This window comes from Mirounga angustirostris, unplaced genomic scaffold (genome assembly GCF_029215605.1).
Source record: "Mirounga angustirostris isolate CCGP_5_RB_7025 unplaced genomic scaffold, mMirAng1.0.hap1 SCAF_9, whole genome shotgun sequence".
Taxonomy (NCBI): Eukaryota; Metazoa; Chordata; class Mammalia; order Carnivora; family Phocidae; genus Mirounga; species Mirounga angustirostris.
Genome location: NW_026991717.1, coordinates 135,970,588 through 135,985,716, shown reverse-complemented (window position 1 = coordinate 135,985,716; position 15,129 = coordinate 135,970,588). Strand labels below are relative to the sequence as shown.

Sequence of the window (15,129 nt, the reverse complement as noted above, 5' to 3'; positions counted from 1 at the left end):
AGGAAAGTGGTATATTAACAACTAATACCCTTTTATAATAAAAACAAAAGCAGTGTTCACATTTACCTTACATAATGTATGGCTGAAAACTTACAAATCATATCTTAAAGTTTTATAATTAAGAAACTTTTTATTAATCCTTTCTAAGAGTAGAGAGGCCTTTTATAAATCAGTCCTTCCATAATTTATCTTTTACATTATTTCAGATTTTCATAATTATAGAATGTCTATTATGTTTTCTTATTGCTGTGATTTGAATAGATGTGCTTTTTTCCATAAAGTCCTTTTCCATGATTTGCCTTTATTACTGTTGTGTTTCATGCTAGCTATAAGACACTGGTTTATTCATTGTCACATAGTACAGCTTTTCATGTCAAATATTTTACTCTTCTTTTTTTTTTATATATATATTTAAATATTTTATTTATTTATTTGAGAGAGAGAGAATGAGAGACAGAGAGCATGAAAGGGAGGAGGGTCAGAGGGAGAAGCAGACTCCCTGCTGAGCAGGGAGCCCGATGCAGGACTCAATCCTGGGACTCCAGGATCATGACCTGAGCCGAAGGCAGTCGCTTAACCAACTGAGCCATCCAGGCGCCCAAATATTTTACTCTTCTTAAGTTGACATTTGTTTTTTGCATTTTGGTTTATTTATACTAAGATGTTCTAAAGAATTACTTTATTCTTAATTGCCTTATTATAGGAAACTGAGCCAAAGCTGTCACCTAGCTGGAATCCCAAAATTGTGTATGAGCCACACCCACAACTAACTAGAAATTTACCAGAGGTAGCACCCTCTGACCCAGTGCAGATTGGAGGGCTAACTGGTAGGCTGGAGTTGAGTCTCACATTGAAACAGAATGAAGTACTTCCTGGAGCTAAGGTCAGTATTTGTTTCATTTTCTATAGTTAAAACAGAAGTACAAGTATTCTTTAATGTGTGCAGTGACCCACCAATTGGCCACTGTGGGTTGTCCTGTAACTAGGGTGCCCTCTGTCCTGGAGTGCGTGTTCATAATCTCAGCTGGTGCCTCTGTCCTTAGGTGTCAGGGCCTCTGCTCAGGCTCAGGTATTAGTACTGTCTCCTGCACTCACTTTCCCCCATTCTAGCCGTTCAGAAACATTCATGAGTTAATAAATTAGGAATTTATTAAAGACTTTCTGTCATCATAACTTTCAGTTTAAAAGAGAAGAATATGGAAGTAAGAAGTTGACTATAGAAGGTGTTTAATTGTATGCATGTAAAAATGTCCACCTAGATGTGTTTTGAACGGAATGACCATTTTTATAGTTGTACAATGTTTATGAAAAGAGATTGATTTTGTTTTTTTTTCATGATGTCTCATGGCTTTTTGAAGACCCTGTAAAGACAACTGCACTTGGTTCTTAGGGAACAGTATTGAACAGTCTGCTGGAGAATCAGGAAGCCTATATTTATTTAGTCTGTTAAAAATGTCTTTGTGAAGTGTTATTTTCAAACTTTGAAAACTAATTTTCTATATAATCTCTGTAAAATGTAGTTTAAATTAAGAAAATATCAGGATTTGTTCATCTGTTTACTCACTGGGCTAACTAGCTGTAGATGTTGGAGTAAACTGGATGCTGGGCCGTATGCAGTTTCTTGGGTGAGATACAGAGAAGAGGGGAATACTGTCTTTGCCTTAATACAACGTATAATAAGGGGTATAGACATTGCTGTGGGGACATGGAAGAGGAAGCAACTGAGTACTCGTGCATGCACATAAGATTTTCGGACGATTGAGGATCTCCAGCAATCCATTCTTGGATTGGCACACCTGGCTACAGTTAGAAGCAGAGGAAGGTGATGATCAGAATGCCAACCTTCCTGTTGCTGATTACTTCCTCTCCTTTGTTTACCGCTCTGTCCTACTTCAGGTGGTACGAAATCCTTTCACCAGATCTTAAGCCTGTTCATAAAATAACAGGAAAGCCCTAGGTCTGTTTCAGCATGACAGGGAATCCCCTGAGGTGCTAACTTCCTTGGGGAAACTAACACACCCATGCCTCTGGGGAATTCATTAGCTATTTCTTGAAGAAGGAAGAACCATGGCAGTCACTTTTATAGTTCTGTTTTGATTAGCTAGTCCTCAACATCTGTATACTTGATCTTTATGCAGACCTGAACTTTTGCACATTAGGTGTTGATTTGTAGAAGTGCCTTTTTTAAAAAAAATTATTTATTTAGTATTATTATTTATTTATTTTATTTATTTGACAGAGAGAGACACAGCGAGAGAGGGAACACAGGCAGGGGGAGTGGGAGAGGGAGAAGCAGGCTTCCCGTTGAGCAGGGAGCCCGATGCGAGGCTCAATCCCAGGACCCTGGGATCATGACCTGAGCTGAAGGCAGATGCTTAACGACTGAGCCACCCAGGCGCCCCTGTATAAGTGCCTTTTCGATGTTACTTTTGGACATCTGTGTATTAGGTGACAAGTGAACATCTGGGATTTATAGCATGATGGCATTGTTTGCCAGCCAGTGTTTGATATTTGGAGTTATTACCATCCTTGTCTACATGGTAATTTTTGTGTAGTAACTTGAGTTTGAGTACCTTTTGTTCTTATTTAATGAAAATGAAGGCTAAAGTTCTAGATATTGAGAAACATAAATCCCATAAACTTAATGCTGTGTAGACAAAGATGGCATTGGTTAGGGGTGCTCAAGTGTCAGATCTTTAGTCTCGCCAATGTTCATTAGATCCACAGGTTTTCCAACTGGGATCAAAATGTTATGAAAGTTTTGGGGGGTGCTCCTGGGTGGCTCAGTCAGTTAAGTGTCTGACTCTTGATTTTCGCTCAGGTCATGATCTCAGGGTCGTGAGATTGAGCCCTCGCTCAGTACAGAGTCTTATTTGAGATCTCTCTCTCCCTCTTCCTTTGCCCCCCGCCCCTTGTATGTGCATGTGTGTGCTCGCTCTCTAAAATAAATTAAAAAAAATTTTTTTTAGTTCTCTGAGATGGTACCCACCCCAAATAGTGTGTCAGCTTGATAGCTCACATGTTCAGTTTTAGCATATACTTTCAGGAGTGTATAAGAAAATAGAGGAGCTGTATGTATTGAATTTATAGACATTTTGTTTAGTTATTGTCATACTGAGTTTGAAATTATTTCAGTTATGTTCTGTTTTTTCTATTTCCAGAGGAAAGTAAGAGCTGCTTTGTTCTTTGTATGCCAAATTTAGAATGTACAAATAATATTTCTATGAACATTAGAAGTGAAACTCTTGATAATCCATCCTAATAAAGGTCAGAGATTATGTTTTCAATACTAAGAAATTTAAAACCAATTTTTAAATATGGCTTGTAATCAGAAAGATTTTCCCACTGTCCCCAGCCTAAACTCCTTGCTGATTCATCGTCTGGGATGGCAGCTGTCAGCAAGGAGCTCCAAAACACAAATCCACCGAGAGCCATATCATGGGAGGAGTGAGGGCTTCCCATCTAGGTCAGCCTAGGTTAAAATTCTGGCTCTGGGTCTGTAGATGGCCTTGTGCAGATCTTTATGATCCCGTGTCCTCGTCTGTAGAACAGATGCCTTTCTAGAATGAGTGGAAATGTAATAAAAGCATAATGCCCCAACACTCAGAAAAAGGTGATAGTGAGGATTGTTATTCCTGGAGAATACATTATATTCTCCGATAATGGAAGCTTCTCGGCATTACTATGTAATATTTTTTTGTTTTTAGAATCAGAAGAAATTTGTCCAGCCTCCCCCCCCCCGGAAGATACCATTTTGCAAATATAAATGTTAATTGAATTTTAAAATTGCGAAATGATATAAAGATAATAGGAGTGTTAGCATTAGCCCTAAGAGGAGGTGAGTGAAAAGTAAGGCAGGCATACTCAACTTGTTAGAATGTGATGTAGAGGGCTCCTGGGTGGCTCAGTTGGTTAAGCGACTGCCTTCGGCTCAGGTCATGATCCCGGAGTCCTGGGATTGAGTCCCACATCGGGCTCCCGGCTCAGCGGGGAGCCTGCTTCTCCCTCAGACCCTCTCCCCTCTCATGCTGTTTCTCTCTCTCTTTCTCTCAAATAAATAAATAAATAAAATCTTAAAAAAAAAAAAAAAAAGAATGTGATGTAGAAAATAGAGTAATTGTTTTGTCAGAATATACTCCATAGGAATCAGGATGAGACCAGCTGGGGCTTTTATTTCCGTGAGGAAAAATGGACAAAGACTTGGAAAAGAGCAAGGCAGTCCACATGAGCACCCACTTCGTGGGCATCTCTGCCGTGGCCTGCGCTTTCCTGTCCAGCAGAGCAGGCTTTGTGGAACCTGCCTGCACGTGTGGAGAGGCACCCTGTTGGTAGGGAAGGGCCTCACATGCTCTGTTAGGGAGGGTTATCCATGCACGAACTTGGGAAAGCCAACTTTATTTGCTCTTGGCTTGAATCCCGCTTTGAGGATTATGATTCGAGTCTTCAGATCCTGTTGGGAATGAGTTCTGTGCTGCGTCTGTCTTCATATTCTTCCTAGTGACTGTGACTTGAAGCCTCCTCACATACCTGAAATAGTCAGAAAACTCAGAGATAAAAACAGGACATTGGACTTGCCAACATGGAATTTTGCAGGGGGATTTTCCCCCTTAGAACAACAGTTTGGTGGCCTTTAAGTCTTTCATTTAGATTGTGTGAATTAGTGGAGGGAATCTTAGGTGAAGGAATCCAAGACTTAAGTAATCAGTCATTAAAGTGTACTGGGATTTGTGGTGATGAGATTTTAAAGAGTGTTTATCCTGAATGGCTTTTTTTTTTTTTTTTTGAAGTTGGATCTTGATGGACAGATAGACTCTATTCATCTATTCCTGTCACCAAGGCAGGTGCACCTGCTTTTGGATATGTTAGCAGCTGTTGCTGGACCAGGCAAGTATGGCAATAGGCAACTCTGTTACTATTTTTGATTATTAAAAACTTTTTAGATTCTGTGATCCCTAGCTAGTTGCTTAAAGCTACTGCATAGCTCTGATTAATATTAAATAGTGGTAGTTCTGCATTGACTGTGGCATGAAGTTGCCGTTGGTATTGGACAAGTGGGTTTTGGGAGAGAGATGATTGATTAACCCCAAATTTAATTACTGTTTTGCTTTCCTTTCTATACTTGTAGAAAATTCTAGCAAAATAGGGTTAGCTAATAAAGATAGAAAAAACCGACCCATGCAGCAAGAAGAGGAATACCGAATTCAGATGGAATTAAACCGGTATTATTTGAGAAAAGATTCCCTCTCAGCAGGTGTATCTTCAGAGCAAAGCTTTTATGAGACAGAATCCGCTCATACACCTTCTAGCCGTGGTAAGCGTCTGAAACAATTGACACTGGATTCCTACAACGTTATCATAGAGCAAAGTAAACTTAATTTGGCCGTTGTGAAATGGAGTTTAGTAATGAAAGAACGAAAGATCTGTGATCTAAGAAGGTTTAAATTTGTAAGTTGATCTAACCGCAGCATAACAGTGATGCACTGGCTCATGTATCTTTTTTTGAGTGTCTTATCTCGTTTTGTAAATCATGACTTCTTTTTTATTCTAAGGACAGTCAATTTACAAAAATGTAGATTTACACAAAAGATAAATTGGGGTAATTACTCATTTTGTCAAATTCTTACATGCTCATATGATGATTTACGGTTAGAGGCCCTTAAATGGAACCTTTTTTTCTACTCTTCCATCAATTACACGTAAATACAGTCTTTACACAGTTTACTTTGCATTTTTACAGGTGTTTTAGAATGTTTAGCACTAATACCTTAACTAATAAGAATCCATTTAAGTATAGAATGTTGAACTAAATAAGTTTTAAAATCTACTCAAGAAATTTTGGTCATAACAAACTTCATTTGCATGAGAGTAAAACAACCTCCAGAAAGAAGTGAAATGTAAATAAAATTCTAAATAATACATTCAGGTTTTTTTTTTTTTTTTAAAGAGTTGTATTCATATGAAACCAGAGATTGCAAGATCTTTATACTATTTTAAAGTTGGATTTTAACTTCTAAATTGTCATATGATACTTAAAAATATACCACGTAGTACTGCAAATCTTACATTAAAAAAAAAACCAAACAAACAAAAAGCAAGTTCACCAGTAGGATAGCATAACGTTTTGTTAACTTGTATTTGGTTGAGTTTTTACTATCTTGGATCCTCACAAATTACCCCATCAGAAGTAATGTAAATTGTAGGGCATCACTGTACTTCAGATAATCTGAAGAATATTATATTAATGTATGTTAACTTAATTTAAAGACATGAATTATACAACTGACAAGGTTTCATTCTGTCTAGAAGAAGAAGTTTTCTTCTCCATGGCTGATATGGACATGTCTCATAGTCTCTCTTCTCTTCCACCTCTGGGAGACCCTCCAAATATGGACCTTGAGTTGTCATTAACTAGTACATATACAAATACTCCAGCAGGATCTCCATTAAGTGCTACTGTGGTAAAGTATTTAAATTTTGTTCTATTCTTGAAAAGTGGCCTTCTGAAATTCTACACTTTATTCATGTGATTTAAAAAACTTTTACAGCTTCAGCCAACGTGGGGAGATTTCCTTGAACATCGTAAAGAACAACCAGTAAGAGGGTCCACATTGCCGTCCAACCTAGTTCACCCACCAAATTTACAGAAGACTTGTAAGTAGTGTAAGACACTTATGGTAGTTTTCCACTGGAATTTATTTATTTTATTATTTTTTTAAAGATTTTATGTATTTATTTGAGAGACACAGCAAGAGAGGGAACACAAGCATGGGGAGTGGGAGAGGGAGAAGCAGGCTTCCCGCGGAGCAGGGAGCCTGATGCGGGGCTCGATCCCAGGACCCCGGGATCCTGACCTGAGCTGAAGGCAGATGCTTAACGACTGAGCCACCCAGGCACCCCTTCCACTGGCATTAAAAAAAAAATAAAAATAAAAATAAATTAAGTTGTTTCTTTCTAAAAAATGCCATTTTACTGCTGCTTTTCTTTCCCCTCATACATTTTTTTTTGAGCTAGGCCATTTAACAAAGTTTAGAAAGAAAATGTGAAGCATGGTTGAACAACTCAACCATGAAGTATTTTAGAATACTTGCCAATTCACTGTAGTCTTTGTGTATTTAAGTATCTTTAGTAAAAAGTACACTGTAAGTTTCATATTATTATTGTAGTTTAGGAGTCTCAGTCAACCATCAATACTTGTTACATTGTTTACACTTTCCTTGAAAGAGAACCTCAGGTCTCTTCTCCGCAAAATTTAATTGAAATAGACACAAGGCTTAAAAGAAAATTTGGTGAGCAGCTTTTGGGTTAATCTGCAACTTTTCCGATACAGTTTTATTAATGCAAAACTTTTGTTCATGTTTCTTTTTGATGCTTCAAGTATCAAGGATCCTGAATATCAAATGCAGAAAGATAACAGTTTATCTTACTTGTTTAATATCAAATATCATTCAAACTGTTGGGTGTTCACCTGCTTTTTAAACGTTTAACACATGAGTAAATGCTTTATAATTTTGATATAATGGATTGTTTTTAAGTATTAAATTTTATGTATATAATTTTAACCCATGTGTTTCAGCTCTCCCATCTAGATCTGTTTCAGTGGATGAATCCAGGCCTGAACTTATTTTTAGACTAGCTGTGGGAACCTTTTCCATCTCTGTGCTTCACATCGATCCTTTATCTCCACCTGAAACATCACTGAACCTTAATCCATTGACGCCTTTGGCGATAGCGTTCTTTACCTGTATAGAAAAGATTGACCCAGCAAGATTTTCAGCAGATGATTTTAAGTCTTTCCGAGCAGTATTTGCGGAAGCTTGCAAACATGATCACCTTAGGTAAATTCTCTCGTGTTTATTAATGATGCTTGAAAAAGAACCAGATGGGGACATTTTTATCTGCCTAACTCTGTTTTTCTGATTCGCATTTTATTTGTAAATGAGGGAATGAGTGAGGTTTTCTTGCAGTGCTACAAAAATGTTTACCATAGAATCTTTTATTCAGCTTACTTGGCATGCAAAACTATTTACATATAAGATTGAGATAATCTGGAGTTTTCTCTGCTCTTGACAATTTTTTTTAAGTTTTTTTTTTTTTTTTTTTTAAATTCATTAGAGAGCACAAGTGAGAACATGAACAGGTGGGAGGGGCAGAGGGAGAGGGAGAAGCAGACTCTGCTGAGCTGGGTGCCCAGTGCGGGACTCGATCCCAGGACCACAGGATCATGACCTGAGCTGAAGGCAGACGCTTAACCCACTGAGCCACCCAGGTGCCCTTGACAAGTTTTTTTGGACCACATTTTGCTGATTAAAATATTGACACCATTATAATCATAAAAATAGTTCTTACTGTCACTGGCTCAGTGGAGATGGCAGTGGTGGTGAGAGTGGAGTGAGCTAATGAGAAGGGATGTGGAACAACATGACCCCCATGCCACTGTCTGTGGGGTGGGGAAGGGTAACAAGGCTGATCCTGAGCCCGGATGCTACACTTTCAATTTCTGCTTTAAAAAATTAAAGCCATCTGGGGGCATGTGGGTGGCTCAGGTGGTTAAGTGTCCAACTCTTGATCTTAGCTCAGGTCTTGATCTCAGGGTCGTGAGTTCAGGCCCCAAATTGGGCTCCACGCTGGGCATGGAGCCTACTTAAAAACAATAACAAAACTTCATTAAAAAAAAAAAAAAATTAAAGCCGTTCACATAGCCAGTGATCCTTTCATGGGTTGAGTCCTAATGAATGAGGAGATAATTAAATTTGTAAGTATAATATTGTTAATATGTAAACATTGCTCATCTTAATGTGAAAGTTATCTTTCGATCATATTTTATACAACAATTTAGGCACATATTAATATTTTTAGGAAAGTTTGGCTTTTAATTTTGATTTTTTTTGAAGTATTAAAATTAATATACAGAGTAGTTTTTATACCTAGCTAAAGAGACTCTACAAGTTAGGGCCATAGTATTTATAATTAAACTGTAAAAACATTTTGACAAGGTTTCAAATGTGCCAGTAGGAAATAAAAGCAGCAAAAATAGGAAGACGACTTTCACTTGAGATCCACCCACTGAAGGTTTTTAAATATTGAATGAGGCTTTTAAATAATTTTAAGAATCTACTGCATATATTTTGAAAGATTTTTGTCCGCTGCAGTGTAAATTTTAAAATATTAAAGAAGGGAGGGCAGGGTTGGGAAATAAATATATCCTGGCTAATTTCCTATCAGAAATTGCTTTCTTATCTCAGGGAATGGGAAATTTGAAGTAGTCTTTCTGGTTAATACCCTTAGGAATATTATTATATATTAGAATATGTACTTTATTAACACTTGTGTACTATTCTTTGACACATTCGTTAACCTAGAAGTATATGAATACTCTTAAATGTTTCATTTTCTGTAATAGATTTATAGGTACTGGCATCAAAGTGTCCTATGAACAAAGACAAAGATCAGCTTCCCGATATTTTAGTACTGATATGTCCATTGGGCAAATGGAACTTTTGGAATGCCTCTTTCCAACTGATTCTCATTCTGTTCCTCCTCACTACACAGAGGTAAATGCTAGATTCTTTGTCTTTAGGATCATTCTTTAAATCTACCTTGCTTTTAAAGAGTTATATTAATAGCAATGATTTTATTTAAAAAAAAAGCATAGGAAGCCATTAGAGGAAGGAAGTGTACATGTGTACGCATTTGTATTTCGTTGAAACATTTTAAAGTATGGCATTCAAGGTCATTGTAAGAGTCTGTTAGAATTTTTTAGAGTTGACTTGTTTTAGATTGGCAGACAGATTATGGGACAGATGACTTTATTTCCCTAATTTTCCAAGCACTATTAATTTCAGAAGTCTGTTAAACGAATACTGAATACCTGCAGTGTGCTAGTAAGCACTGTTCAAGACAAGCACAGTGTCTTTTGTTTATTATTAGTCTGATTTTTTTTTTTCCCAATTCTAAAAGTGTGTGCTAGGGAAACTTTTCAAAGTTATCAAGATAACATTTATTGCTGTTAACTTTGCCCTTGTACATTATTTTATTTTCAAAGTACTTTCTTGGGCGTTAATTCACTTGAATTCTCATGTACCTTCTGCAGATGAGATACTAAGTATCACAGAAATTAACTTGTCTTAAGATTTACATTGCTTGTGAATGACCAAGATGAAATGTAAAATGAGCTTTCCTGATTTCAAAAAAGTCTTTCCACCACTAGCACCTCTGTTAATTCATGGGATGTATTACAGTTTAATACCTTACATTTATTTTTGTCTTTGTTTGTAAGCTTTTAATGTTCCATTCCAAAGAACGAACTGATTCCCATCCCCCTGTGTGTCTTCAGCTTCATTATAAGCATTCTGAGAATAAAGGACCCCAGGTAAGAAGCCTTATTGTGTGATACCACCTATAAATTTTCATTTGATATGTATTTTGTCACAATCATACAGTTTCCACTAAATTTTATAGTACTGTTAGTGATCATATTAATGTTTTTCCTTTTTTTTTTTTTAAGGGTAATCAAGCAAGACTTAGTTCTGTTCCTCAGAAGGCAGAATTACAAATTAAGTTAAATCCTGTGTTTTGTGAGCTGGATATCAGTATTGTGGACAGGTTAAATTCTTTGCTTCAACCACAAAAGCTTACTACGGTAGAAATGATGGCATCGCACATGTATACTTCATACAATAAACATACTAGTCTGGTAAGTATTCAGAACATTACAAATACTAATCCTAATTATAGCTAGCTAATGGGCTTATTGGGATCATTTCTGAGCTTAAGTATTCTTAATGGATTAAGTAGCATATATTAAAACAGTATTATTCATAATGAAAAGATGGAGACTTTTATGTCTAGATGGTAGGCTAGCTGAATAAGGTTTGCTAATATATTGAGTGAAATTTTATGTGGCCATTTTGAATGATGGTTATAAAGATGGTGTAGTCGCATGAAGAAAGCTCATGAAGGAGTATTAAGAGAAAAAGTGAAATATATTATTCCACAGAAACTTTTATCACAACTGTGTAAATAAAATTGAGGTATAGAGAAAGAATGGATAGAAATATACCAGTTGGTAGCACTGATTATGTTGGAGCATAGAATTGGATTTCCTTTCCCTCTCTGTGTTTATTTGAATTTTCTAAGTTGTGATCATAATATCTGTAGAAAATTTATTCACACCTTTAGTAAACTACCTGATCTGCCTATAAAACGTAGCCCATATATTGTAAGGTACACTTTTGAAGGTGGGAACATAATTTATAGCATTGTGTTATTGAGCATCACATTAGGTCACTTTACTTAGATCTGTCTGGTGCATGGTGTCTTTTCTAAGCAGTTTAAGTAAGTCATCATATTTGCAAGAAATCTGTGAGGAATCTTCGGCTGGAACTGGGGAGCTCTCGGACCAGGAACAGATAGAGAAAACTTTGGTTAAAAGAAAAGGGAGGAGGTGTTTTTCTACTTGTTTCTCCCTTAATTAGTGGTGGGTAGTCACATTAAATCAACATTTTTTATTTATTGTTGTCACCAATTACTAGTTATTTCAAGTTCTGTGGGGCTAGTGTGCATATTTGCTGTTAGCCATAGATGTGCTGGGATGATGGTTAATCTCTTGGGTTATTTTTGCTGAGAGTGGGGGTTAGTGTTACAAAGTCCAAGAGGGGGGAGAGAGAGAATAGGTGTGCTAAAAATCCCAGTCCAGGGTAAGAAAGGAACTCCCTAATCCAGGAGGTTAGACACTGATTCATGAAGTGGAGTGTTACCACCTGCAGTGTACTCTGGGCTAAAGCTTTAGAAGCTTCAGTACGTTTTAGAAAAACAAAAAACAAACAGAAATAGACTTTTATCTGAAGGGCATGTTCTTTTTTTTTAGATTTTATTTATTTATTTGACAGAGACACAGTGAGAGAGGGAACACAAGCAGGGGGAGTGGGAGAGGGAGAAGCAGGCTCCCCGCTGAGCAGGGAGCCCGATGTGGGACTTGATCCTGGGACTCCAGGATCATGACCTGAGCCGAAGGCAGTTGCTTAACCAACTGAGCCACCCAGGCGCCCGTGTCTTGGTTTCTAAGGGCCGTTTGATGGACTCATACCCTTGGGTTGGATGGGAGCTCAGAGTGAGTCATTTGGTGAATATTTGGAACTTAGGCTGTGCCAGGCTCTAGGCTTAGTCCTGGAAATACAGAGTCAAGTCAGGGATGGGCCCTTGCATTTGGCATGATCTGTCTTATTTCACATCAAGTCTTTAAAGGAGCATGTTGGAGATAAATCCTTCAAATTGAATGTTGAGTTGATTTTTAACTGTATTGGATTTATTGACAACCAAATTAATGCTGGTGTTTTTTAGTCTTTAGTGATAATGTGTATACATCTGTGGCACCTTTGTCTTCACTTCGGTTTGGTTTTTATTTTGATTGATTGATTTTGACTTATTTGGTTGAACTTTTGCCAGTTATTTGAAGTTTTATCGGTAACTATTACATTATAGAATTTCATTACACTAAATTAATATGGTAGTAGTTAATTTGAATTGTATTTTAATTCATTATACTGAATGAGGAAATAGTGATTATGCATATTGTAATGTTGAATATTAATGTCATTTATTTTTACCTAATTTGATGTTTTGACATATTTTTGATATTTTGTGTTTTAGCACAAGGCTTTCACTGAAGTATTTCTGGATGATTCACATAGTCCTGCAAATTGTCGGGTATCAGTACAAGTGGCCACACCGGCGTTAAACCTTTCTGTTCGCTTCCCAATACCTGATCTTCGGTCAGATCAAGAAAGAGGACCATGGTTTAAGAAGTCACTTCAAAAGGAGATCCTTCATTTAGCATTCACAGACCTAGAATTTAAGACTGAATTTATAGGAGGATCAACCCCAGAACAAATTAAATTGGAACTTACCTTTAGAGAATTAGTTGGTAAGATTGAACATGCCTGTAAGAGCCAGAGCAGAAACAAGCAACTACTACTCAAGCAAACATCATGAAAAAGTCTATGGCAGCCCCCAATATAGACAGTGTTAGAAAGCTAGAGTAATGGCTTTTTTCCAATATTGTATACCAATATATGATAGAATTGATTTTTTTTTTTAATTACTAAGCATGATTATTCACTTGATTAAAATACTTTTCTGCAGGGAGTATAGTGCTGTAGCTTACTTTTTTTTAAAGATTTTATTTGAGAGGGAGAGGGAGGGAAGGAGAGAGAGAGAGAGAATGAGAGAGAGAGCACCAGCAGGGGAGAGGGAGAGGAAGAGGAAGAAGCAGGCTTCCTGCTGAGCAGGGAGCCCGATGCAGGGCTTGATCCCAGAACCCTGAGATCATGACCTGAGCCGAAGGCAGACGCTTAACCAATTGAGCCAACCCAGACGCTCCTTTAACTTGCATTTTTATTGCCACCTGACTACTTACTTTTTGTGGGGCTGAAAGTAACCGGAATTTCTTGAGTGCCACTCTGTGTTAGGTACTGTACTAAGCACTTCACACATTACTGCTTTCCTTTCATCGTCATGGTTATGGTAGGCTTATTATTTCCAGTTATTTTTTATCATTTATAAGTGAGGAATCCATAGACTTAAGAAGAGGTACCTTCCAAGACCGTGTGGTAGTAAATGGCAGAATCAAGATTCCAACCGAAGTCTCACACTTGAGCTTTCAATCATCATACTAATCTTTGGTGACTTTCCTTTGTAAAACCTGTAGACAGTTTTTCTGTATTTGCTTTTGTCATCTAACAGAATATATATTGACTTAGGGTGAACCAGGTGTATGAGGACCTCTGGAAGATTCTGACGTTTTATTCTGTGGTTCATAAACAACTGCCTCTGCCACTTCACCCTCTCTAACCACACCCTCCCCATGCCACCATATCCTGCTCCTCCATCTCAGGGAATAGGCTGCAAAGTTTTTTTCCCTTGTTCTGAGTTTTACACATCTTTAGAGAGATTTACAATTGCCTTGCTGATTATGACTTCATGAAAGGGCCTTTAGGGGTTATCTGATCTTCTCTTATCTACAGTGGGAAGAAACTCATTATTCTGGAGGAAAGTCTTTCTTTGTAAAATGGACTGAAAAAGCATGCATAGGATTATTGTGAATGGAAGTAGTTCTTACAGTGCTTGGTACAAAACATTTAAGAAATATAGTTATTATCTCTATGTTCCTAGATTAACTGCATAAACTTTTATGTAGAATAAGCATTCAGTGGCAGTAAGTGGCAACTGCCAAATTTACTATGTCATGATTATGTACCTGACACATTACACTTGGTACCTAAGAATTTGAGTTTGAATAGAAAACATCATCATTATCTGCTCCTCCTGTCTCCCCACATGTACCCATGAAATAGGAACAAAAGAATGAGTGCTGTGCAACTTAATGTTGCACTATGTCCCTGATTGAGGAGATCTTTGCTTATGTTAGGAGGAAACTATCTTTTCTTTCAGCACTTGCAAAGAAATGCATTTTAGTTAACCAGTCTTGTTTTATTAGGGTCATTCCAGGAAGATAAAGGAGAACCATCTATTAAGTTTTTCCATGTGTCTAGTGGAGTAGATGGCGATACAGCATCATCAGATGACTTTGACTGGCCACGGTGAGTTAGCAGGTGTATATGGTAGACATTTAATGAGACCCTTTCAAAAAAATGCTGTGGTACTTTTTTTTTTTAAAGATTTATTTTTTAGGGGGGAGCAGGGGCAGAGGGAGAGGGAGAGAGAATCTTAAGCAGACTCCACGTGCTGAGCTGGAGCCCCACACAGGGCTTGATCACAGGACCCTGAGATCATGACCTGGACCAAAACCGACAGTCAGTTGCTTAACCGATGGCGCTACCCAGGTGCCCCTGCTGTAGTACTTTTAATCGGCATTTTGGCTGTTAATTTAAACTAAACATACTCAGCCCTGATGAGAGAACACAGAGAAAGATGGACAAATTAAATTGAAAAATCCATATTGAGTGTACTACTCTATGAAAGGTATGTGTCAATACTGTGAGAGATGGAGGTATAAAATGTGTTCCCTGGTCTCAAGTTACCCCGTTTAATTAGAGGCACAAAAGAATCATTAACCATTTAAAAAAATAGTGCAGAGCTACAATAGAAGAGTTATATGGCATCATTTGGTTA

General features: G+C 37.4%; 1 protein-coding gene across 5 annotated transcripts in view; it reads left to right on the top strand.

Annotated features, from left to right (window-relative positions):
- The window catches only part of ATG2B (autophagy related 2B), an 86,151-nt gene that overhangs the window by 26,503 nt on the left and 44,519 nt on the right, over positions 1 to 15,129 (top strand). For 3 of the 5 annotated variants that reach the window (XM_045901483.3, XM_045901481.3, XM_045901485.3), the window contains 11 exons: positions 704 to 883; positions 4,788 to 4,884; positions 5,126 to 5,311; positions 6,304 to 6,458; positions 6,546 to 6,651; positions 7,574 to 7,835; positions 9,401 to 9,551; positions 10,277 to 10,369; positions 10,505 to 10,693; positions 12,649 to 12,922; positions 14,495 to 14,597. In XM_045901483.3, coding sequence (XP_045757439.2) covers positions 704 to 883; positions 4,788 to 4,884; positions 5,126 to 5,311; positions 6,304 to 6,458; positions 6,546 to 6,651; positions 7,574 to 7,835; positions 9,401 to 9,551; positions 10,277 to 10,369; positions 10,505 to 10,693; positions 12,649 to 12,922; positions 14,495 to 14,597 — 1,796 coding nt within the window. The remainder of the gene's footprint in view (positions 1 to 703; positions 884 to 4,787; positions 4,885 to 5,125; positions 5,312 to 6,303; positions 6,459 to 6,545; positions 6,652 to 7,573; positions 7,836 to 9,400; positions 9,552 to 10,276; positions 10,370 to 10,504; positions 10,694 to 12,648; positions 12,923 to 14,494; positions 14,598 to 15,129) is intronic. The other 2 variants (XM_045901482.3, XM_054513866.2) reach the window with 2 other exon arrangements.